General features: G+C 38.5%; 1 protein-coding gene across 1 annotated transcript in view; it reads right to left on the bottom strand.

Annotated features, from left to right (window-relative positions):
* The window catches only part of LOC124276356 (short-chain dehydrogenase/reductase family 42E member 1-like), a 320,447-nt gene that overhangs the window by 145,355 nt on the left and 147,213 nt on the right, over positions 1 to 27,879 (bottom strand). Inside the window, exon 4 of the mRNA XM_046712004.1 lies at positions 7,662 to 7,719. Coding sequence (XP_046567960.1) covers positions 7,662 to 7,719 — 58 coding nt within the window. The remainder of the gene's footprint in view (positions 1 to 7,661; positions 7,720 to 27,879) is intronic.

Here is a 27,879-nt window from a genome sequence, read left to right as displayed (position 1 = left end):
CTTACATTAGTATTCAACACACAGGTTTTTTCTCTTCTATTTGCACAGAAAAGTTGTATATTTTCACTTGCAGGTTGTACAGGACATTTTGAGCTACAAAGCACGAATATCAGTTGTACAGTCCTTAAAAGGTAGGAGGAACAAAAAACAAACAGGTATAAACTGTTATGTTTTCAGTGTGACATATCTCCATATCTTTCCCATGTTGGCATATCTCTGTTCATGACTGGTGCTCTTTGCCTGAAGAAGCTAATAGCTTCACAACATACTCTGCCAGTGCAACATGTCGATGTCTTGGGACACAAAATGGCCAACCCTGCTGATGGCACATAGCCATTATGTTATCCATCTTGTTTCCATTATATAGGCAGGCTCAAATGGCAAATACTCATTAAAAACACAAACTTACATAAAGAATGGACTATAATAAAAATGTTATCAATTTGCTTGCAACCATAAGCTGGTGCAAAATGTGCAGTCTTTACCTAGCCTAGCACTTCATCCAGCTTCTTAACTCCTAAGCCTATTGATTTGCAGATCTATTTGTTCCCATTTACAAAACAACTTTAACTAGAAGATTAAGAAGGTGAGTTCCCCACTCCCTGTGGATTTGAACCAGGAAAGTCAAGCTGGTGATTGATGGCTTTGTAAAAATGTTACCTTTTTAGGTTCCCTCCCTTGAGGGGCAATTAGTAAACTGAAAACTTGCTTTGTGTGGTTTTAGACATATATACCTGCTTGTGCCAGTTTAATCCTCTCATCCCATGTGATCCGATTCTGGTTAATTCCACTATGGGTTTTTTCTTTGTTACGACAAGACACTGTTCCTGTTTTGTCCTTGTGAATGGGGTGACGGAGTTGGTGGTTTGTTGCTTTCAGCATTATTCCTGTGACTGACAGCACGAGCATCAATGTATGATGACAACCAATCATCAAAGTCACTGAGCCTGACCACACCATCCCATGATCAGACTTGGAGGACCAGACATCTCCATGGATCTGCATGGTTGACTGCACACCAATTTGAATGGTTTTGTTATATGATACTTATATAGCGCACATATCCAGGCAACTAGTGCTTGCTCAAGGCACTGATATTTTTTTCCCTCGATCATTGGATGTCAATCTCAATGGCACATCGTATTATCAATCTCAACTCCCTGGGGAGTATACAACTCTTGCAGCCACTAGGTGCACCGAGTTATTGTGGCTTTCTCATCCTAACGAGGTACCCATTCACAGCTGGGTGGACTGGGACACATAGTCACAGTATTTTGTCCAAGTTCACTGCACGTTGCTGTACCCGCAACTAGGTGTTTGCACGTATTCATGTGGCTACCATCTGGTCACGTACCAACGGATTCGTGGGTTCTTTTAAGTGCACAGGGTTGTGTACTGTACACTAGGGGTTGTGACAACACTGAAAGAGTCTGCACACAAAGTTGACTCCAAGGTTTTTACACCCGGTCACAGGTGGGCTCGATCCCGACACCTCAACCTCGCTGGATCACTAGCCTGGCGCCTTAGCCAGCTCGCCCACCATGCCCCCAGGTTTACAGGCTCAGTCATCTGATTGTTTGGTCCAACTCTCTGCATAGGATACAATCATATTACTGGAGTATTGCTAAGTTTGGAAAAATTAAACTACACAAGTCATTGTAACCTTAACCCATGGACACAAAGATAGTCTCATTCTAAAATTTGACTATCAATGTAGACTTGTGATTCAGACATTGTGCTCACCAAATCCCCAAGATGACAAAGATACAACAGACAAAGTGTTTTAGGGCTAGCTGATAGCTTTGATTTCCCTCACAGCAAGTTTATAATTCTCTTTAATAAAATATCAACAAAGGCCTGATGAAAACTGATCACTTTAGCAAAAGGTACTATTTCCCACACAATAAATCTTAACTTATGGAACATCAAATGAAATGCACCATCTTTATTATTCGTAAAAAAGTCATTTTCTGAAATAATTGTGATGCAAAGGCTAGATCTTTTGATGGAAAATGAAACTTGCACTGTCTACTCATGTCAACACATGATAAATATCAAAAGTCAAGAATGTTTTTGACTTTCACAGCATGAATCAAGTCGGTGTGCAATTCCTCATCTATTTCTAGACTTTCTGATTCATATATGGAATGGACATGGCTGATGGTCATTAGGCTGGACAAAGTGTTCCTCTAGTTATTGAGCTCCATGATGCAATGCTTTTAGGCGCGACGGCGCTAATTAACCCTTTTCATGCTAGTGTTTTCTGGCACAGACTGAAGCTCCTTCTGAACATGTTACAGGGTCAAGGCCAGAATGTCTCTACCATGAATTATTGAAAAGTGTGGCGTTTTATTTCTAGATTCTTATAGATGAAATGATCAGTCAGACAACATTTGTGATGCAGACAATTTATGATCAGGAAATGGGCCAGGTTGGAAGTTAATGACACAGCCAAAGCATGGATAAATGTTGAATATATCCGCAAGCTTCATTGAAAGATTAATGAAGTGGAAATTTACATGAGCTTGGATACACTATACCAGAACGAGCAGACCTTTTGTGAACTCACTCAAACCAGGAATTTGTATTTTTATAGAAAGCCATTGAATCGTTGTCTGCAGGAACAAACAATACAGGCATACAAACATTGATTGAATATAACTTTCTTAGATCAAAACACAGACATGAGTCTCTCAGGCTTGTATCTTTACATATACTACTCAAATAAGTTTAGGATCATACCATGACATATAACTGTAGTATTTAGAAAGAATTAGGTGGACCTTTACCTCTTTTGAGTTGTATGTCACAAAGATCATTCTCTTAATTATTTGAAAATGAAGTGGTCAACAATGTAACACATCAAAGTTCATTAAAATTGAAAAATCCTTACAAAATTAATGAATAATACCCCAAATTATATTATTAAAACAAACCCATCATGTGTGAAAAAAAACACCTGAGGCCTGAATCACCTGTAGGGGTTGGTTGGCACCCAGGGGTGGTGGGGTAGCCAAATGGTTAAAGTCTCATGCTGAAGACTCAGCTTTGATTCCCCACATGGGTACTTGTTTGCATCCATGCAAATGTTAACTGCAGACAACGATAACTTGAACTTTACTACTGACAAGACACCTTGATCTTGTCCCTCCTGAAAATCTTTGAGGAAAACATTTGAGTATTTCTTATTTCTTTTTTTCACTTATAGCTCTGTAAAAGCATCTGACGAAGTATATACGGATAATTTTATCCAAACACATGGATGACACAAACAGTCGTACTAATTACATAAAAAAAATTGTTTATTCTAAATGTTACATGCTACACATACTATCTGTATAAAGTCAACTTAGCTATTCTGAAAATCTTTCATTTCCTGTCTTTTAATAACTGAAGTTCTTTAGACAAACAAATATGCAGCATCTCATTCCAGCCATGTGACAAAATGTTATTGAAATATCACAGGCCCCAAGAAAAGAAATCTGGTCATTATCCTCTTTAATCAAAAGATTTGGACACAAAATGCTACCTCAACAAAACATCACAGCCTCTTTGTCCATAACATCTTTCACAAATTGCCATAATAGCAACTCCGTTTGTAGATACATAAATGATGTTGCCTTGAACAACATCAAAGCGGAGTAGAACGATGACTGCAACGGATGAACAATTGTGTGTGATCGCCTCTCATAATTCCTTCTCATTTATGAATACTTCCAGACATATTAATCATATTTGTGCACATCTTTCAAGTAGAGGGATGATTCTGTCACATCCAGTATGTCTTTGTCTACTGGGGCGCTGAGAGAAGATGGCCCCTGACATGCTAGCAGTGTTTGTATTCGCTTGTTGGCCATTTCACACTTGCTGTAATCCGCCTTAGTGAGATCAGATTCTCTGTACAATTTTATGGAACACTGAAAACGTAGAAATAATTGTACATCCATCAGTTGGAATAACTAGGGTATAAACAGAAATGATTTTAGCGTGGTATTTCGGACTGCTGATATGAGCCGACATCAGTAGAACATTGTGAACTAACAATTTCTGGATGGATGGGGACTCATCATATTTAAGGGCAAGTTGCTTGTGGTGTGGACATAATATTGGAGTTTAAAGTGAACTAGATTACAGCATGGGTATTTCCCATCCTACACAGATGAAGGCAGTTATACGGGATGCCACAAGATGGCAGGAGTATTAATGGATGCAAGTGTTATGCAATAAACAAAATCTTATGCTTTATGAAACACGTACAGTCGGGCACCGTTGTGTCGAACTCTGATAACTCGATATCTCGGTTTTCTCAATATAACATCTCGGTCCCGTCAAAATCCTTCATAATTTATCATTATTCAAGCGCTTTTAACTTGATACTGATGTCTCGATATTTCGGAAATCTCGATATAATTTCATGGTCCCAACAAGCAAAATCACCATTTCAACTCGATATTTGCAAAGAAACTCGATATTCACCTACTTTTCATGGGCAAGTATCCCTCTGAACTGAGGTTGTTTCCACACGTTTACATACAGTGCAGCATGAATCAAAGGGATGCGGTAGTGTAAACTAAATAGGGCTAATTGAGTTGAAGGTGTCACTTGTTTGTTATTTAATTAGGGTTAATTAAGAAGGAATTAATTAGGAAGTACTCACTGTTATGACTAAACACTACTGACAACGGCTTATAGTTTCGAATCAAAACATATTGATAAATGTTTTGTTTTCTTTCATAGTGATATGTGATGATATGCCCTGGTCGGATGTCTCTAAGTTTGGATAGCTCGATATTTTTTCTTGGTCCCATGAATATCGAGACAATGGTGCTCGACTGTAGTTGGTGCTACTGGTATAGCAGGACATGTTCATTCTTTTCGCAGACACCTAGTATCATCACTGATTTTCACATCCATAAAATTTTCATTGTGTATTTGCCATTGATGCCAAAGGGTATCAATATTTTCACGCCTTGATGTATTTTAATACAAAAATGACCTTGACCTGAAAATTTCACACAGAATTTTCAACTATCAGATACAATCTAAACATGCATTCATAATCAAATATGAATTGATTTGGCTATATGAAGCCATAAACTCCATTATTCACGCAGACTTAAACGACTTTCGTTTTATTTCCATTCTATAACCACAGACTTATGCTGCCACTCAAACCATCCAACTCCAACACAACATTACTCAAATTGAAAATACAAGAACCAAAATAGCATATCAGTCATATGAAAATTACAAAACAATTTTCGTAACTGAAATATCCTCTATGAAACTTTTCACATCCAAAATAGAACCGAACACGACCCAATATGTCTCGCATGCCTGCCGCCAACCATCCCTGCCAGACGTCTCCCACGACAACAGATCTTTTTTAAGGCTCCAGGATTACATGGAAGCTCTTGAAGACTCCCCACTGTCAGGAGGGCTTGGTCCCCCTTCAGAGTGGGCCCAGTAATGAAGATGAAATGCGTTACCCTTGAGACCAACATTACATAAGATCAGGGGGATTCAGTCACTGCTTTTAATGATGTCTCGATCAGGTCTGTTCACGATGACAACTACAAGGGCCAAACGAGCGGGGATACACAGCAGCCCTTACCATACTACTCTCCAGAGTGACATACACTTGAATATATCTCAGACGCCTGTCACAATTATTGACCATTTTGTGAAGTAATTTTTAATCATTTTTAGATTGATTTGGATTTTTTTTAACTCAAGTGGACAGAGTTTCTTAGTGCTGTCATGCTTCCATTCAAGGTGTGTAGCAGTGGGAGAGTTGGTAGTGCAGTAGTTTGTTAGGCTGGGTTTGATTCTTAATATGGGTACAGTTTGATCAGAAATTCATGACAATCCTTGTATGGGATGCATGTCAAATTGTTAAAAACAATTTGAAACTAGAGACTTTTTACAGGAAAATCTATGCATATATTTCCATACAACAAAACTCACTGAAGTATTTATGCATTCCAAATACTTGCATCTTAACTCTTGTAGCATAACAGAACTTTTTGTCAATTACACACAATCATTTAAACTGGAAAAAGATTTATTGACTCAAGCATACACAAATAGTTTTTTATACTCAGATCATAAACTGAGCTGTGCCATATTACCTTTAAATCAAATAACATGAGATTTCTTCAGCGTATTTCCATTAAAAAACATTGACGTATTTACGTGAGTATTTATGTCTACTCAGATAACCATACAATCTATCAATGTGAGAAATCAGTCGAGTCCTTTATCGATATTGCAGTTGAAACTATGAAAACAGGACTTTATCTCACCATGCTTCATGAGGCCGCTATCTAAGAACCCCATTATGTCAAGATATGTCTGGCTGATAGCAAACAACGGTATGAATAACAATAATCATGACCCACTAATGCCACATTCCATCAACATAAACTTGACACAAATCAAAACAACGCTTTATCATGTATGAATTATAGAAAAAAAAGAAAATTTATTTAGACGAATATTGACCAAAAATACATTCATATCTCTAAATGTTCAAGAAAACACATCAGTTGAATCGTAAGTTGAAGAAAAATGTTCCATGCCATGTAGTCCATGATCAACTAACTCCACAGATCTAGTGAACTATATTTTGCTGTCTAAAGTGGATCTTGATTAAATCAACTGCTACGATTCTTGACCTTAAATCGCGTTAATTGGGCACGCATCTTGCAGACATCTTCAGCAGAGTGTGGGCTTCTAAAAGACCCCGCTCAATCGGACAGACACAAGAGAAGGAATTCCACGACAAAACCCTCTGCGAGTATGGAGACTCTGTATGCAGTGCTTGTGCTACTTTCACACGGAATGGTAATGCAATTTCCTTCCCCTCTGCTGACCTTTCATCGGTACTCAACTCCAACGATATTCTTGGAATCCTCTCTTCACTATTTCGTTTTGTCCATTTACAACATATTTCAGTTATCTACATGCAATTTTTTTTTAAACTCTTTAAAAAGTGTTAAAAAAAATCATAGAAAATCAATGTCGACTAAAAGAGATAGAATGATGTCATAGATTATGTGACATTTATATGAAGACGTTTTTTGCGCAATTGAAGATATCAGAATATATGGAAAGAAGAGTACTGGCATCTGTCATAAAATATCATTGGTCTTAAATGATCTCCTTTAGGCAATAATAAAATAATAAAATACAAAATGTTGAACTCAGAAATAAAATCTTACATCATCCAAACCCATGGGAATGATGATCAAGGTACTGTGGATGCACGGTTAAACTATGGAAGTGCTGATAAAGTACTGATAAAGTACTGTGGATGCATGGATAAACTATGGAAGTGCTGATAAAGTACTGATAAAGTACTGTGGATGCATGGATAAACTATGGAAGTGCTGATAAAGTACTGATAAAGTACTGTGGATGCATGGATAAACTATGGAAGTGCTGATAAAGTACTGATAAAGTACTGTGGATGCATGGATAAACTATGGAAGTGCTGATAAAGTACTGATAAAGTACTGTGGATGCATGGATAAACTATGGAAGTGCTGATAAAGTACTGTGGATGCATGGATAAACTATGGAAGTGCTGATTAAGTACTGATAAAGTACACTACAGGAAAGTTGTGGCTGGAACCCAAACAACAACATGGAGAACATACCTTTCAAAACATTCTCAGTTCCTCCAATGTTTACTTCCTGGATGAGCTTCTTGTTCAGCTGAAACAAGAAAATAAATTACTTTTAAGCTGAATAAACAAATACACAAATTGAACATTTTGAAGTTTGAGGAAAGAACCAATCACAAAGGTTTTAGAGGTTTTAACTTGTGAAACACATGAGTACAAGTACGTAAATAGCTAAACTTATGGAGAATGTAAGAACAAGACGGGTTGTACATAACTGTTGCACAATCAGTCTGCAAGGGTTGTACATAATTGTGTTGTACAATCAGACTACATGGGTTGTACATAATTGTGTTGCACAATCAGACTGCAAGTGTTGTACAAAATGTTGTACAATCAGACTGCAAGGGTTGTACATAATTGTGTTGTACAATCAGACTACACAAGTTGTACATAATTGTTGTACAATCAGACTACACAAGTTGTACATAATTGTTGTACAATCAGACTGCAAGGGTTGTACATAATTGTGTTGTACAATCAGACTACACAGTTTGTACATAATTGTGGTGTACAGTCAGACTGCAAGGGTTGTACATGACTGTATTGTACAATCAGACTACACAGGTTGTACATAATTGTGTTGTACAATCAGATGAAAAGGTTGTACATAATTGTGTTGTACAATCAGATGAAAAGGGTTATATATAATTGTGTTGTACAATCAGGTGAAAAGGGTGGTATATAATTGTACTGTACAATGAGACTACAAGGAAGGCATGCAAAGGTTTTGCGTTATTGTATTGAACAACCAGATGACAAAGGTTGTGTGGTTTTGCATTGTAAATTAGACAAAAAGGATTTGTTATTGTATTGAACAACCAGATGGTTGTGTGTTATTGGTTGTGTTATTGTATTGTACATCCTTGTACAAAGGTTTTGTGGTTTTCTATTGTAAATAGATAAAAAAAAGATTGTGTGTTTTATTGTATTGTACAACTAGATGACAAAGGTTGTGTGTTATGTATTGTACAACCAGATGACAAAGGTTGTGTGTTACATATTGTAAATCAGATGACACGGGTATCATTGTGTTCCTTGGCTACATGTGTGTTAGTGTGTTGTACAATCAGACAGAATGTGCATCAATATGTGACCAGTTGTAAAGATGGTTGTCTGTTCCTGAATAAAACATATCAACAGAGCCTAGTAGCTCACAACTCATCTTCTGAGTTCACGAAAGATTTTCTTAATGAGACAGTAGCATTCAAGAGCTCTCTCATGGACGGAAATAGCAAAGATAAGATGGACCTTAGAAGTCATAGCAATTCAGAATAAATTTTAGGTAAGTTTGTTTCATACATTTTCACTCAAATTTATTTACAAACACAAAGCCAGTTATTTTTACATCATGTTGAGCTTAAAATTAAATAGCTGTTTTTCCTGGCACCAACCTAAAACATATCCTGTCATCATCCTCCATAAAAACATTGTGGCAACAAGTTTCTACATGACGTAATTGTCAGAAAAAGTTCTTTGACTAGTCTGGCAACCACATTTGCATGCCATTACTGACAGCCGGTATCTGAGTTGCCATCCCCCCAATAAATGTTTCTGTGATTGAGATCCTATCAGACATTGTTATCTCACTATTGTTGTCCCAGAACCATAACAAATCCCCTGTGTAAGGCAGAAATACCAGCATCTGTTCCCCTATCCTTCCCCGACCATGTGACCAAAAGTAATTGACTATAAAAGTGATTGACACCAAAAGAGTTTGACACTAAAAGTGGTTGACACCAAAAGAGTTTGACACTAAAAGTGGCTGACTCCAAAAGACGATGACACTAAAAGTGGTTGACTCCAAAAGAGGTTGATACTAAAAGTGGTTGACACTAAAGTGGTTGACTCCAAAAGAGGTTGACCCTAAAAGTGGTTGACACCAAAAGAGGTTGACACTAAAAGTGGTTGACACCAAAAGAGGTTGACACTAAAAGTGGTTGACACCAAAAGTAATTGACACTAAAAGTTGTGGTTACCAAAAGTAGTTGACACTAAAAGTGGTTGACACCAAAAGTGGTTGACACTAAAAGTGGTTGACACTAAACATGTTTGACACTGCAAGTGTCTGACACCAAAAGTAGTTGACCCTAAAATTGGTTGACACCAAACGTGGTTGACCCTAAATGTGGTTGACACTAAAAGTGGCTGACACCAAAAGTGGTTGACACTATAAGTGGTTGACACAAAAAGAGGTTGACACTAAAAGTGGTTGACACCAAAAGTAGTTGACATTTAAAGTGGTTGACCCTAAAAGTAGTTGACACTAAAAGTAGTGGACACCAAAGATAATCGACTCTAAAACAAAGGACTGTCCAAGTTTTATTTACCCAGATGACTTACATTGCTCAAGTAGTTTTTGTACTTTTCTTGAACTAACTTTTACTCTCATGAACCTCTTCTGTAACTTCTAGGACATAAGTTCAAGACTATTTCTTTCACATGAACAGTGTCCTGTGATGCCGCTTTTTCTACTGTGATTTCAGCCTCGAAACAGTGGCTTCGCAAATGGTTGTTAGCTACAGAATGTCACAACAAAGTTACAAACAAATGGTTTTCATAATCTTTTCTTTTTTTGTCCATAACACAATAAAGATTTATGCAATTTTAAACTTTGGCATTTTTTCTCCCAGTTTTCCAAAGTATCTTAATTCGCACCAGGAAGTTGAACTGTCTAACCTCACAAAAATGTTCAATACTCAGTAAACATTTACGACTTTATCTTCTTTATGTATTAATCAATATTTATCCAGCATGAATCGAAATGTGATGAGAGCCAATGTTATAACGCGTCCTTTAACAAATCTTTCCCTAATACATTTTCCATACATAAATTATACCTTAATGACAACTGTATGGTCATTAAGAAACCTCAATGACCACAAGTCGTTAATTACAAATATCTACTTCAATATTAATCCCATTTGTACACCAGATCCTGTAGAGAGCTGCCAATCATTAAGGGGAGATCACTCATGGAGAACGTCCTCCATTTTCCCAAGAGCTTTGTCTTGACCGTTGCATGCAATATCGTTATTAAATAGACAAGGGGTGGAATAAATAGACGAGAGTGGAATATTATCACCTGCATTATATCAGTGACGACAACCAAAAAAGGCTGATTTATGTAAAGGATAAAATGATACGTTGTGTATTGATCAGAGTTATACTGGACCCACTCAGAGTCTCCTATTGAGATCTAACCAGCTGGGTATTATCTGTAAGATATATCTTAATACAACCTCTTTTTTCATCACTGCAGATATTGCGTTATTAAGTAATGAAAAGGTTGAGACAAAAGTCTGCATGTCTGTACAATGTGAGCAGACGCAGAGATTAGGATAACAACTATGCCCAAAGAGAGTCTGGTTTGTAAATGTCTCAATAGATTTTGTTTGGATGGTGCACATTCTCTTCAATATTTCCATCAGAACAGGAGTGTACAATTATTGTTGATAGGTCTATTACACTGGAAGCCTGCTTCTGTGAGGCTGGCGTCATAACTGCCGATCTGAGAGAGTGGTACATTCAGCCCTCTTGCTCCTGGTCTTGTTATCGTGTGGACATGATATCAAAGTGAGCTGGGTTTAATGCTGCTTTGAACAGTTTTTTTAAAGAGTGGCAAAACAATATCCACCAGACTGTGACACAACAGGGATGACTTCAGCTTTCCAAGAGTCACTTTCCCTTTATGTCCAGCAATATTCCAGCAACCCCAGCCTTTGGAGTCTACATTTCACTACAAAAATAAAATCGAGCATGTCCTTTAAACCAAGATTTCAAAGAGATTCATACTTTTGGATAAAAGTTGTTTCATCAAGGTTACAATGTTCAAGGCCTTAGTAAAGTTTTCAAAATGTTTTATGCAAGCCATTTCAAACTTTGACACATAAGTGACAGAAATCATGTTGACTGTAATTCCCTGTTCTGACTTTTACCCAATGTTCAGGCATGTTTTTTTCAGGTGAATGACTGACTTACTTTTGCATGTGTTTGAGGTGGCTGGGTCCGGATACCCTGCCCTTTTCCAGACACCTCGTTGAAATTATACAATGAAGATTTCTTATGACTATGAAAAGAATTTTTTCACTTTTGTTTAGAGGTTTTCTTGAATGTAAGAGGAAAGCTTTCAGTGCCATAGATTGTAGAAATACCCCCAAAACTGGTGACAACAAAAAGTATGGGTACTGAGCTTATAAAACAAGCAACAATAATCTGGGATAATATGCAACTTATTTACCACTCATGATTTTATTTCTAAATTTTTAAATTCTAAAAACTGTTGATGTTTGATGTATGTATAGATTCTGTGTGAAATAACTACAAACTGCATGATGATTCTTTGGAATCTATAACTGGTTAATAGAAACTTTTAATGTCACAAATGGATGTGACAATTCTTCTGAGAGATCCATGTTAATACTGGCGCTGACAGAATACCACAGATCGCAGATCACACTTCATCGTAATGTAGTACCCAGTGGTTGACAGCAGGAGCAACAGTCTACGCAATATAAATATGATGGCCGATCATCAAAGCACCCATGTACCATGAAAAACAAACATCAATAATACTTGAAAGCAGTTGTGTGGCCAACAGTATCTAGGTCAACATCCAGATCTCAGCAACACAATTTTTGGAATAATTCTCTAACACACTTCATCTGGGTATAAATCAATCTACACAGCTTATGTTTAATACTTGATATTGATGTGTGTAGATTACAAAGAGGTCTGCACTAATCGTGATAATTCAAATCTATCTCAGAAGCCTCCATCAACATCGATACCTCCTGACTTACAAGCCAAGCCATCAGACAACATAGAAATTCATCCAACGTCGTCCCTCTGATAAGACCAAAATCAAAGAGTACTCATCAGGAATGCAGCATCGACAACAGTAATAAACTGTGAAAATAACGACAAATCTCACGGGGAAAATAACCGTACGAGTCCTGGAACCTCAGCTGCCCATCAAAGCTACAGTGACAGATTTTGGACGAAAACAACATTAAAAAATGTTTTCCGTCAAGAACTTTTTCCTCCCAATTGAAAATTCAATTAGTCGGCATGTTTCGCTGGCAATGTAATTGCTGTTAATTTGTTAGTTCGTTTAAACTCAACTAGAAATGCAGAGAGACTGACCCAAGCATTAATTGATTACTATCATTAATGCAGGGAAGATCAGAGGGCGTTATTCCAGAAATCCGCCAGTTTACACTGCGTCAGTGGGAAATCTTCACCCATCAGGCTAAGTGGCTGCACAGGTGGAGACGGAAATTAAATACGCTGTTTTGGGCATTGGCAGGATTATGTCAAAGCAAAGATCATTTCAATTCCGTTTGCATCTTTAATTTTAATTGATAGCTTCATTTCCTAATTGTCATTACTCTCAACTTGTCACTTTGATTCTCCTTGCAATCAAATTAACCTCAATATAACACCCAAGAAGGGAGACGTGTAATAAATCTTTGATATGAAATATGGACCCGTAACGAAGCGTGTAGTATACGAAGCTGACATCAATCAATAGCAAGTCAAAGACAACAGAGCCAATACAAAGTACTGCAGGAAATAGGGAGGAACAAGCGTTAATTTCACACTGCATGATATTGACGAGATGCTCATTCCATTCCTCCGACCTAGGATGAGTTTGGATCACACATAATTTGGCTTAATCCAAGTTAAACACAGTGGCTGATTTCTGCCCATCTGTGCTACACACCTACTAATGAATAGTCAATTCTGTCTCGTTAATACCACATCTTTTTTCACACCACACTCCTGCAGTCACTCAATCACCAGGACTTTTTGGTGAAGGAAAAAGTCGAGTTTCTCGCATGTTAGAATGGATATTTCCAGCAATTCAGTCGGAACTCATGGATTATAGTCCTCTCACCTGAAGTGGCGCAGTGAGAGACAGTGACGAGTTCTGTAGCGTTTGCAATATCGGATACCAGGAATAAGAGGTAAGCTAAGCTATTCCTCTGCCTCTGTGTTGAGCCAGGTTCAAGGGATGTCTGTTTCCTTAACATGACATGTGGACGAAGCAAATGCACCGTGTGATACAATGTTCTTATAAGGTTATTTTAACATAGAACAGAGGAATAACAGAATAAGATTCAGAAATTAGATTCGGTAATAGCTATAGGGAAGATAGAAGGGATGAATGTGTTTGATCTGTTTCCTTAATGTAACTAATTTCAAATGTTTGTTTTTGTGTCTTATATCACTGAAACCACTGTTCCAGTTGGATTAACACGAATTGTAAATTGTCAAGTGTTGCCTTGACAAATCAGTGGTCTCTACGGTTCAAACATAAGTATATACTATTTTAAAAATATGAAAGACATGGTTATAATTTATGATTTTTTTCTAACTTTTTTAATACTTCTTCCTCAAAAAACCTGATACCTTGTGTAACTTGTTTGAGTGGCATTATAGAAGTTGAGACGTACAATATGGAACAAGTTTTTATGGATAACAACTTCTTTATTTCGTGAGTGCGACGTTTCGATACAGATTCTTGTACCGTTGACAACGACAAGAATCTGTATCGAAATGTCGCACTCACGAAATAAAGAAATTGTTATCCATAAAAACTTGTTCCATATGATACCTTGTGTGACCAGTATTATAGAAAAAAATCCAAACCATGCATTTAGCAAACTTTCTTAGCATCATGTGACATCTGAGATTACCTTCTGGGTAGTAAGAAGTCGTTACATGATTTGATATGTAACTCGGCTATAGAAGATGAAATTCACTTCGCTTTTGTATGCCCACATTATGCTGATTTAAGAAAGAAATATATCCCAAATAATCACCTGTTAAAATATCCTTCATCTGCCTTTGCTTCCATTCTATCCTCCAAAAATGAAAATGTAATATGTAATCTTGCGCTTTATGTAAAACATGCTGTTATCCTTAGAAGCAATATCTTCTCTGAACTGTAATTACTTTGTGAAATGTCTGTAACATGTGCTGTATATATACTTGTATTACTTGTATATGGGCCGGAGGCCTTAAGTACAATAAATATCTTTGACTTTGACACAATGTATCACTTTTAGCATTTGTGAAGTGAAGATAAATTATTGGTTGTCATTTCAGGAATTTTATTGAAGCAGTATTTGATAAGCAACAACAAATTTGAACAAAACCTTTTGTGTATAAAATACAAAACAATACAAATATATTTAATAAATGGCAAAATCATTTATGACTTTGATGAAATGAAATCCTTCTAGTTTACACATATACTACTAGTTGATGGACTACAACAATTACCCCCTCAAATTAATAGCTTTCCTCGAACTGTATCAACATGGAACAAACCAACCTCATTAATCAGCAATCAATACTACCTGGGAAAGTGTCAACGAGATGCTCATTAATACCCCCACCCCTGACAATAACAGATGGTTCCCAACAATAGCGTTACAATGAGGGTCAGTATCTGCAAGCAGAGATCAATTTTCCATCTTAAGCCAAGTATGCATGAGAAAACTGGGACATGTTTTGTTCTGTTTTTACCTTTTTCATCTCTGCCGATGACCGTTTTTTCCTCATTATCCCATCATGAACTGCCTTCAAGACTAACCTCTTCACTCTCCCCTCTGTATTATTATCTCAGTAGTTTGTCAGAACCTATTATGTTCTGAACAACTGCTTTGGAAAATATGGGCTTTTTCCTCCACTTTTCATCAGAATTATATTCTTTAATGCAATTCAAGCCAGTTCACATCTCATGAATTCATGGAAATGGAATCAGAAAGTCATATTCATTTGAATTTCAATTCCTTGTGTAATGCCTTCAATTCCTTGTGTATTTTCTCGATAACCATATTTTCCAAATCATGAATTCAGAACACTTAATCCAATAATCAAACCTGTTCTGAATCTACTTTACCTTGAATCCCTGGGTCAAGCTGTGCTGGCTGAATCCTTTCTAAATGTTCATCACGTCCCACCTTGGATGTGTTTCTCTCAAGAGAGCATTACCATGAACACACTGTCATACTAGAAGTCACTTAGTGTTTACAGCAAGACACTGGCGTGTCAAATGACATGTCTACCTCATGTAGTGGTGTACAATGATTTAGTCATGCATTTATACACATCACTGTATTAAGTTTGTGCCTTTTTTGCCTGAAATTCTGCAAATCCATTGTTGTTATCAAACATTTGCTTGTAGCTCACCTGACTGATTCTGTTAGGTTGCACTGCAAGTATTATGCTATCACATATCATGGTGGTTTGAATTTGGGACCTGTCATGGTGGTCAGTTTGGATTTTAAAGCTAGCATGGTGGTCAGTTTGGATTTGGGACCTGTCATGGTGGTCAGTTTGAATTTGGGACCTGTCATGGTGGTCAGTTTGAATTTAGGACCTGTCATGGTGGTCAGTTTGGATTTAGGACCTGTCATGGTGGTCATTTTGGATTTGGGACCTGGTGGTCAGTCATGGGTGGTCAGTTTGAATTTAGGACCTGTCATGGTGGTCAGTTTGGATTTAGGACCTGTCATGGTGGTCAGTTTGGATTTGGGACCTGTCATGGTGGTCAGTTTGAATTTAGGACCTGTCATGGCGGTCAGTTTGGATTTGGGACTAAGGAAATCCTAAATGGCACAGAAGACAGTTTACATCTCAAAGTAAGATGGAAGCTTGATTATTGTGCCAACACAGGACTTAATCAGCACCAATTTGAGATTCAAACTGAGAACCAGGTGATATTAACAGTGTCAGGGATTCAATAGGCATACACGTTGTGCTGGCACACTAACCCCTGACCTACAGGACAATAACGTTATTTTTCAGATATATGTGACATCATGGGAGGCGTGTGGTCCTGTGCATAGAGCTCAGGTGACAAATCAGTTGAAGTTAAGCAATGTTGGGCACGAAGAGTCCATGGATGGGTTACCATGGCCTAGATTTTCGAAGCTCTCTTAGCGCTAAGATAGTCATAAGTTAATGTTAATGTATGGCACTTACAACTATCTTAGCGTTAAGAGAGCTTTGAAAATCTAGGCCCATCTGGCAGCTTGACGAGTTTCCAGGACTTCAGTCCTGCCCCACAACGAAGCACATGTAATACAACTCAGGCAAGTGAGTTTGTTCAAAATTGCCTCTGTTCACCCAGCAGAAAATGGGTACTCGGTGGGATCAGTCATGAGACTATAACCTTCTAGCGCCAGGCAGTTTGAGTTATCTGGGGTAATAATGTGTTAATGCTTTGAGCATGCACAAGTGAGAGGAAACAGGCGCTTTATAAATGGTATTTATTATATTTTGTGACTGTGCCAGGATCACCCGAATTATTATTATATCAACATATCTGTAAGATTTCAGGTTTTGCATTCTGATAGATTTCATTCATAGGTGTTTATAACTTTGAAACCATAGAGCACACGATGTTTATATCGAACATACATATAAAGAACTGACAGGTAGACTGACTGACTGACTGAGTTTGGTTTTACGCCGCTTTTAGCAATATTCCAGCAATATCACGGCGGGGGACACCAGGAATGGGCTTCACTCATTGAACCCATGTGGGGATACGAACCCAGGTGATCGGCATGATGAGCTAATGCTTTAACCACTAGACTACCCCAACGCCCCACTAACAGGTAGAACAAACTATAGATTTGGTCCAACCTACTTTAGTATGCTTTAGTCATAATTCGCATAACGAATTACGGTTATAACAAACTAAATTAGCGGTCACTTTGGGTTCATTAACCTGTAGTTTACTGCATATATAGCAGTGCATCCAAGAGGATTGTGAGCTTTATATCAACCTGAATATCTTGACAGAAGATATACAGTCATTAATACAACTTAATTGGGAGATTTCTTGTACAGTGTGTGCTATTGAGTTTATGTGCATGTGCATTTATCAACATACACTACACTTTTGATCTTTATTGAACATCCAATATTTTTATGTAACTATGCTTAATCAGTCCTTTGAGAAGGATATATAAAAGCAATTTACATATGCTGATAGCGAGAAACATCAATTCACAAAATTGTCAACACTGAGAAAGGAAACATACATTTGGCTCGACAGACAAATGCATTTTCATTGATTTTTTACACAGCAAACAGATGAACACCAAACTAAAATGTAAACCTTGGGAGAAAGAAACAAGAGAAAATATTTGAATGCAAAATCCATCAAATATCTGATCACAGAAAAACACAACCCTGCAAATATACTCCCCCAGAATCAATACACACACGCTTCCTTTTTTCTTCACGATGATTTCAGAACAGGTGTTTTCAATAATGAATTTAACTCCAACAAACATTCAAATAAACAAACCCACAAAAACAGAACAGGTAACCTAAAAACCTAGAAAGGTGGAAAAAGCTGAATTTCAGGACAGGTGCAAGTTTGGGCATCAAATGAGTAGATTTTTGCATACCACTATCGTAAATTGCAAAGATGTGTTGATTTGTGGCGGCACCACCACCAGCAGCAGTATCAGAGTCTAATCTTGGATTGGAGTGATTGTCACGGGAAGAAGATTCTGTCAGCAGGTGCTTGCGTTCAAGCCGCTTTCAGTATTGATGAGTCCGTTACAGTGACTCCACCTGGTGGCACTTATTATTTCTCACTAATCACGTGTCCGAAGTTTCTATTTACACCAATCTCCAGAATTTCACCTACACGGACATATGAGCTAAGGTTGTGCCATACTTCAAATAGTACCGGACGCAAAACTCACTTGTCTGATTAGCAACAGTGAAATATATGTACCTGTACATCAGGTGAACTTGAACTTGACTTTTGTTGTCTTGTAACAGTAAATACAAAAATCAGGGGAATATAAGGCACACAGAATGTCAACAAACTCAGTGCTAGTGTCCAAGTAGTGAGTGAGTTGGTTTAACTCTCCTTTGATCAGTATGTCAGTTATATAGTGTAAAAGTACCTAGACAGGGACTCTCTATCTTGTCATTAATCTGGTCACATTTCTACTTAAATTTACTCTGAAACTGAATCGTTTGTGGCAGTTGTTGTTGTTTGTAGTAGTACTAGTTGAGATGGTAGTAGTAGTAGTAGTAGTAGTAGTAGTTGCAGCATGTAGTAGTAGTAGTAGTAGTAGTAGTAGTGGTGGTAGTAGTAGTAGTAGTAGCAGCAGCAGTGGTAGTAGTAGTAGTAGTAGTAGTAGTAGCAGTAGTAGTAGTAGCAGCAGCAGTGGTAGTAGTAGTAGTAGTAGTAGTAGTAGCAGCAGTGGTAGTAGTAGTAGTAGTAGTAGCAGCAGTGGTAGTAGTAGTAGTAGCAGCAGCAGTGGTAGTAGTAGTAGTAGTAGTAGCAGCAGTGGTAGTAGTAGTAGTAGTAGCAGCAGCAGTGGTAGTAGTAGTAGTAGTAGTAGCAGCAGCAGTGGCAGTGGTAGTAGTAGTAGAAGTAGTAGTAGTAGCAGAAGCAGTGGTAGTAGGAGTAGTAGTAGTAGTAGTAGTAGCAGCAGTGGTAGTAGTAGTAGTGGTAGTAGTAGTAGTAGTAGCAGCAGTGGTAGTAATAGTAGTAGTAGTAGTAGTAGCAGTTGTAGTGTTAGTGTTATTGGTAGTTGTGGTAGTAGTTGTAGTGGTAGTAGTCGTAGCTGTAGTAGTAGTTGTTGTAGTAGTAGTCATCGTCGTCGCAGTAGTAGCAGCTGCAAGATAGATATACCTCAGCTATTTGCAGGGCCGTAGCTCACTGGGCTACCATGACATCAATGTTGAAGAAACCATGTTTATTGTTTGTTAACATTTGTTTTCATCGAATAGTTCTCCAAAGTAATCAATAAGGTTTCTACTGTCAATTAAACCAATGTGATACTGGTTCAGCAAAACAGCTACATGTGTTATTACCAATTCAGAGGTTTAGAAAAAGGCCATTTGAGATGATGATACCACAAAACAGCTCCCCAGCTCAGGTTGGTACCAGCGATGTTCCACCCCAGCTATCATTAACCTTTATCTCACCCAGATCTGACCTGCATCTTCACAAATAGAAGCCCTTGATCAATCGTTATGAAACATCAATCCCTCACTTTAGGTCTCATGAAAATTAATATCTCATGAATAAAAAGCAAAGTTACCAAAAACACTCACCAAACAACCATTTACAGTCATTTGCATGCAAGTTCCATCTTACTAACATAGCATTTATGACATTTGCTATTCATCTCCCCCTGTCTCCTGTCTCCTGAAAACACAACGCCAGCAGAGTTGCTCGTCTCCGTAATTAGCAGCTCCATCCTGGCACCATATACAAGCAAGTTACTCTGTCCTTGTCTCATTAGGATTGTCTCCCAGGGATTTCATCTTGGGGCTAAAACTGGGATTTCTGATGAGTATTTTCAGCCACAGAAACACATTTGTTTCTCATTAGATGTGCCAACATGTTTTTTTAAATGCTAGAAATGAAATTTAAAGCTGGGCTTGTCTGACATCCTGAAGGTAAATGTCAGAGTGGAGTGTAGGTTCGGAGATGTAGAACGGCTACTTTAGCCGACACAGGTGCTCATACAAACTCGTCTGCTGCTACACAATGGAAACTTCAATGGCTCAGGTCTATCCTTGGAGGGCAGATATTAACATTTCCACAGTGCTCGCCATTCAACTATAAGATGAAGATGTAGATGAACCTGTATTTTCACGTTTCTTTAACAAATACATCACATCATTAAAATTACGTGTCACTATGTGTACAGGAAAGTGCATGTTTCAATAGTTACGATGATGTAGGTGTTGGTGATAGCTATGATGGTGTTGCAATGATGATGATAATAATTGGAAAAAACCCAGCAGATGACAAATATTTCAAGCAACATTTATGGTGTGACCTCTTAGAAATAACGGGAAATATTCCTATTGAGAGGAGCAGTAGATTGATAGGAGTGTACAGACTATAGGTCATGTTTATCTCCTATATCACATATGTGCATGTAAGTCCATAACAGTGGTCCATAGAGGTCCATGAAACTTGGCCACCACTGTGATCTGTCATGGGACATTATGTACTTGTATCAAATCCAAGTAAGTCTTAAAACCGAAGCCATCATGCCTGTGATGAATCCAAGTGACCCCTACTAGTAACCTACACTAGTAACCTACACCAGCAACACAGCAGGTACCTACACAGTGCTGACCTATACAATACTGACCTACACAGTATTGACCTACACAGTGCTGACCTACATATTATTGACCTACACAGTATTGACCTACACAGCATTGACCTACACAGTGCTGACCTACATAGTATTGACCTACACAGTATTGACCTTCACAGTGCTGACCTACATAGTATTGACCTACACAGTATTGACCTTCACAGTGCTGACCTACATAGTATTGACCTACACAATACTGACCTACACAGTATTGACCTACACAGGTGACCAACACACTGGCTAACACGTGTGACCCCTGCACATTACCTACACCGGTAGTCTATATTGGTGACTACTGACACTATGATACCATACTGACACACACATGCGAGTTATCCTGATTGAAATAATCACCCAGCTAAGACCTTGCCTGTCAAGTGATGACTACAGCTGAAGGGGAAACTTGTTCTGTGGACTAGCATGGTGTCCTTCAGTTAAACAACACAACAGAACTTGGTATCCAAGACACTCTGGCACACTGTTCATCTGTGAACATGCCTCTCTCTGTTGACATGTTTAGTCGTTGTGATTGTATGCCAACAGACTGGTCATGGTTGGCTAATGGAATATAGTGGATATCAAACCAAGATCTACAGCAAGATGGCAGCACTGGAACCCTTTACCTACCCACTCAGTCTCATTGACTAATTCTTGATTCTTAGATTCTTAGCCAGCCTCAATACCCGAAACATAGAAAACGAATGACTGACATATTTTGTTTGGTTGTCCACTGACTAATTGACAGTTTTGTTTACATAATTGGGTTAGCAGGATAGAAAATATTTGTTTGAATATTGTTTGTATTATTTCTTTCCATTAATTAACCATTTCAATGAATTAATTTTCTGTTTCATTTTTCTCACATCCCCTCAAATGTTGTGTTAATAAGACTTCACTTTAAATACTTTTAAATAAATCCTTAATGTCATTTCAGTATTCCATTAGTCTTTCTGAAAAAAGAAAATATAAAAAGATTTTCCATTCATCATGCCACTTTCTTTATCAGTGCCATTCATAGGTAAATTATTCTAAGGAAAAACAACTTCAAATTCTGATTTATTTCCTCTGGCGAACAAAAAGGCATTCTGAAGACACGAAACAAGAATTTCATCTTCCTCCACCAGAAGCCACTAATGGCCATGAGAACACATCTCAGTAACAGCCTTGCCATGACAATCTATCTATTATTTCCAACAAAAAGTGCATCAGAAATCACCACCTATTACTATGAGCGACATTAACTGGAAATTACAAGTCGACCGCCTTCACTCAATTTCAAGGCAGATACATGCAAACACTAATTTTCTCCCACATGCAAAGTCGGGACGGTTCTATACAATATAGCGTGCAGGTCCCATATGTGAAAATAGGCTCCACAATTATACTAAATTGACTTCCTAAGAGACTTACAGCAACTAGTGTCCATTATGCTTGTACATATCTGGACTGGAAGTTGAGCACACAATGACCAAGTAGGTGGGAGTCGTATAGTCTCAAAACAGTGGCACATGCAGACCTGCTGACTTGCTGGAATATCACATGCTCCAATTTTCATTCTTTACAAAACTGTATCTGTATCTGATCAATTAGGTAATAGACTATGAATTGGTTCAAAAGCACTGCTTCAAAATTACTTTCCTCTCAATCAATAAAATTGTCTCCATTTGTTGAAATTGTCTCCATTTGTAGAAAGTATTCTCTCCTGATTTGACTGGGCTAAATATGATTGTGAGTTAAAATATCAATTTTACTCTAAAAATTACATATATTTTTCCTTATCCTGACTCACGCTCTTTTGCTTGTAGCATCCTACGGAACGGAAACAAGAATACTTTGGATTTATAATTAGTGATTTTGTATGTATATACTGTAATATCGGTTCATGAAGTCTGATTTAGGATGTATCACCCGATAGGCTATATAAAGTAATACATTAAAGGGGGAATTACTGAATATATTGAACTGATTCACTGAAATTGACATATATCCAAGCATATATGCTTAAGGTAGAATACATGAACATATATATACATAATGTCGTTAATATGTGAAGGATAGGTCTTGTGTATCTTATAGATAAGCTCGGATTGGAATAATCTGTCTGGATTTGGCAGTTGATTCGCCTGCATCTTAATCCGGAGGTACTTCGTGTTATGATTGTCATTTTTTCAATCCAGAGCAATTTTCAGACATCTTGGCTGCTGTGGTTAGCGATAGCAGAAACAATCCCTTTGGGTCATATTTCCTTAAAGCTGGAAGCATAAATCTCCAATAAGCCTCGTGAGGCGCTTTCATGTAACAATCACGCTTGGTGGATACAGAGCTAAAGCTGCGGCAAGATTGCGTTGATATCGTTGAGTGGCGTGGAGGCTGTGAAGCACTCACAAGCTCATTCTCCATTTGTGGCAGAGGCCCATGCGCAGTTTGGAACATTGCTGGGTTTCCGCGTAACGAGTGTATCCACCACAGCAATGGGAAATCATCGCTCAGTTCCAGGAACATTCAACTCAGTCCCAGATATTCTCATTTGCTCAAACACATTCACTTTCTTATGCTAATTCTGCTAGTATATTCCTGGCCCGAAATCGTGCACTGCTTTGACATGTAGATTTAAGATCTTGCATTAGAAATCTGAGACAGTTTGTTGAAAGTTTAGGTTCAAAAGGTTCATCCGATCTCTGGAGCCTTGGGCTTGTTTATGTAGAATCGCCACTGTCGAGATTGTCTTGTATGGATCATTAGGCCAAGATGTTGTAGAAATGTGCTAGAATGTAGAATGGCGTTGATTACAGCTTCATTTCCTAGACTGGTTTTATATGGAGTTTGCAATTCCATAACCTCTTGATATATCTTAAGCAGACATTCGATTTCTTGTCTGAGATGTTTCGGGTAGACTGAATGGCTGTACATCGCTGGAGATGTATGCTGATGAGGACCTACCTGTAGGGGCGTGAACTGTAATCTGCCTGTGATCATGTCTTGGGCTGATGTGAGAGAAGACCTAGTAAGGCTCTGCCATTATTAGCAGTGGTGTGACGGAGAGAGTAGAGCTTGGAATGAGAGTCTGTTGTATCTTTGAGCCAACGGTCTTCTGGTACCATAATACGTTCGCCGAATACCTAGGAACTTCCTTAGGTCTTGGCGATGGCATGAGGTCCGACTTTAGCATTAAGTTTACTAACCAACCTGAAGCTGTGTTAGTAGTAGCTTTATGATGTAATTTTAACTGTAGCTTGAGACGAGAGGATCTTTGATCTATTTCTGTATCCCGTCGTCAGAGGTAAAACGACTGGGCGTGAAGCCCTTGACGATGTAGAAATTCTTGATAATCGGCTTCATTATCCTCGTGTGATAGCCAGGGGGCTGATGATATTCCGAATGGGAGTACTTTCCACTGGTAATGTAGCCCTTCTAAAGTACAAATCGTTAGAGTATTTCCTAGGAATCGGGATGAATAGGGATGTGCAAAATGGGCATCCTGTAGCAGATCTATGCAACCCATGTAGTCCATGGAACGAATCATCTGGCGTAACTGGGAGGTAAAATGTATCATCAAAACGGGTGGTTTGCTAAGATAGTTCTTGTTAGAAAAAGCTCATGTTGTAGATGGTGTCTGTATTTCTCCGATGGAGTTTTTCTTGGGAACTAGGAAAACTGGGGAGGTAGAAACCTAGTTCGGCGCTGTTTGTGATCTATTACTTCTATGGCCTGTTTGGATAGGGAGTGATGAGACAGCCTCTTTTATCTTTGGTAGTTGTTGGCTACTTTAAATCGAGGGCTTGGGGGTTTGATTGTCAGTACGGAGGCTTGTCCCTGTAAAGAGGGATAATAAACTGCGTGTTGAGAATAATGCTGGAGACAGTATGGATCTTGCAGTATTCTTCTTCCCAGTGTAGTTGGAGGCCCACCCACTAGTTTCGGCCAGTACTGGAAGCGGCTGGGGTGGAAGACTCCAGTTTCGAACCTGTGTTCAGCTGCCTATAATTGCGGGAACCTCTGGGTGTCTCTGCCTCTTCCTGAAAGTGTGAGTCCCTAGACTGGGCTAAATAGATTGTGAGTTAGGTATGGAAGGTTATTGGAAGATATACGGTTACTGACCCTGATCCTGCTGATTCCGCGATTACGAATTTAATGCTGATTCAGATTGCGTAATCAGAATCGTGATTTGTGGGCGAATAGATCTGATCTTGTCTGATCTATTACTTTCCCCTCTCTGCATCACAGCCATTTAATATGTGAAGGATCTTATAGATTTTATTTTGCCTGCACATAATTTTTTTTCAACACAATCACCATCCCTTTGGGTCATATTTCTCATAAATCTTAATCATACAATGTAACGCTATCATTTCTAGTGGCGTGGAACACTCACAAGCTCATTCTCCATTTGTGGGAGGCCTGGGTTAGTGTATCCACCACAGCAACAGTTCCAGGAACATTCAACTCAGTCCCAGATATTCTCATTTGCTCAGACACATTCACTTTCTTATGCTAATTGTGTGAGAGGCAGGTGCTACTGGGCGGCCAGGACATGCTTTCCCTTTTTGCCAACCTCTGGTATCATCTCCGATTTTCATATATCCATTCACATAATTTTCACTGCTTCTTCGCCTAATGGAATCTGTATTGTCAGATGATCGAGATCATTCTCTGGTGTTGACATTCTCTATTGGTAAGCCATTATAAGCCATGTGCAGTTGTCAGTGTCCTTGATATCAGAACGAGCCGTGGTTCAACTGTCATGTAGGTTTCTGGAGGGAGATGTATCAATGCTTATTGCAACATACCTACCATGCTGGTGTGGGACAAAAACATGTACTAATTTTACCCATGGTAGAATCAAACTTGGGCCAAGGGTTTGAAGGCTGAACACTTAAAGCTGTTGGTTACCTCACAATCCTGTGTGGAAGTCACATGATGTGACCATATAACGTGTAGGTTCTTTGGCCGCAGACCTGCATGTCAACCAAGTGAGTAAAGGGTCTTTGTGGTTTGATCAGTATTTTTGTCTCAGTTCCTTATTTCATGCATTTCTACCAGTGGAGGCAGTTTAACTCTCTTGTTAAATATGAATGATTGGAGGTAATTCAGACTTTATCAAATAGATTCTACTTTGTATGTGACAAAAACTGCATCTAGAGAATAACCGTTCTCTCTGTTGGGTGTTACATCCCATCACTTCTCAATGGCAGCAAGAACTGCTTCTGTGAACACCTGGTGTCATCCCTGATTGCCAGTGATCCACTCATAATGTTTTCACGTTGTTTAACCCCTGACACCCAGTCACCAGATAATCAAGATCGGTTGTTCTGTGGAATTGACGTCTTATATTTACATACATGTTCCTGACTGGCAGTCTGTTACATGTAAAATCAAGATTCTGACTGTCAAACCCAACCCTCTGTCTTCCATGTTAGCAGACATTTTGAATTATTAGCTATGTTCAACAGAAACAGAGTGTATTGGTTTTCCTACGAAATATCACTATTATGCAATACTGATGAAACTACGGTCTATTTTCTCACCACATATCCTATTCTCAAATTTACTTATATTACAAAAAAAAGACATTCCTGGTGTAAGCAGACATGGTTAGATATGATATCAGGTGAAGTATTGCAACACTACAGTTTGTCAAGTGCTACAGGGACCAACTGAAACAAGCACTACTGTAGAAAGATAGTGACAGCATCATTCGTATAGACCTCAAGGCCCAAATAACTATTCTCCATCTTCTCCCATCAGTTCCCTTCATCTTGGGGGCGGTGGGGTAGCCATGTGGTTAAAGTGTAAGTTCATCATGCCGAAGGCCCGGGTTCGATTCCCCACATGGGTACAATGTGTTAAGCCAATTTCTGGTGTCCCCTGTCATGATATTGCTGGAATATTGCTGAAAGCAGCATAAAACTAAACTCACTCACTCCCCTCCTATAGTCTCTGTTAAAGGTTGAATACATGAATACTTTACTCGTTCTACAACACCAGGTGCCATTGCTGATTATCAGCGATCTATTCATATAATTTTTACTCACGCTGTTTCCTCAAATAATTGAGAGGTTTATATTTACATTTACACTTGAACTGAAAGTGTCACTGATGGAAAAAGTAAAATCCACAGACTCTAAGACTAACCATGCTAATTGTTTTTCATCAACTTTCATGTATTGTCACTTCAAAGAATAATTCATATCAATTTGTAATGTATATCCAAAATGGGTCCAATTTAGCTTTCACAAGAAACATGTCAATGTAAACTTTGGATACATTTGAAAGCAAGAAGGACCTATGTGTCTATCAAATATCCTCTCACCATTCCCTCAAAACACTCCTCTCAACAAAGATGATTTTTCCAACGTGCTCTCAGTATTCCTAAATATCAGACGGACTGAAACCTTCAAGTATTCTTCAACAAGAACGTTTGAAGCTGAAGCACTTTCAAGTTGCTGCAAACTCTCACTCTCTCTTCAAAAGAACAACAAAGGATTCTACAGCAGTTTCTGCTGTATGACTTGTGAGCATTCCCTGTCCCACAGATCTTGACCAAGTCTTCTACACTTTGTATCAAGCTTGAAAATACACGATGCAATGTTTTGACGTCCTCTTACTGCACCCAAACCCAGAGAACCCAAGTAGGGACTTCATGGCAAGCTTTATTCCCAACAAGTGCAGCTTTTTCTGATTTAGTGTAGATGAATTTCATTTGCGATTGATTTCCGAGCTGTTAGCTGCTTTCTCGTGAGCTGCAAGCCATTCCACTATATACAGGCTACCAGCAGATTTTTTCTAATCAACAGCGGTGGTTGTTGCATTACAAAAGGTAGGATATACTAGCGAGCTGTTAGACACTGGCAGTGCCATCGTGCTTGTAGCTGACTCTGACGACGCAGTCAGTGGCGGCACTTTACTGATCAATTCATCGAGTACGAGCGTGGATAGTTCACAAAGCTTGTAAAGCACTATGCTATGATACAGGGCTTGGAGGTAACTTCTGATTTGCTGTATTACCTGCTCGGACTAGCTAT

The sequence above is a fragment of the Haliotis rubra genome, unplaced genomic scaffold (genome assembly GCF_003918875.1).
Source record: "Haliotis rubra isolate DU_JTF1 unplaced genomic scaffold, ASM391887v1 Scf105, whole genome shotgun sequence".
NCBI classification, from domain to species: Eukaryota; Metazoa; Mollusca; class Gastropoda; order Lepetellida; family Haliotidae; genus Haliotis; species Haliotis rubra.
The sequence above is the reverse complement of the archived record's forward strand: the minus strand, read 5'-3'. Positions and strand labels throughout refer to the sequence as shown.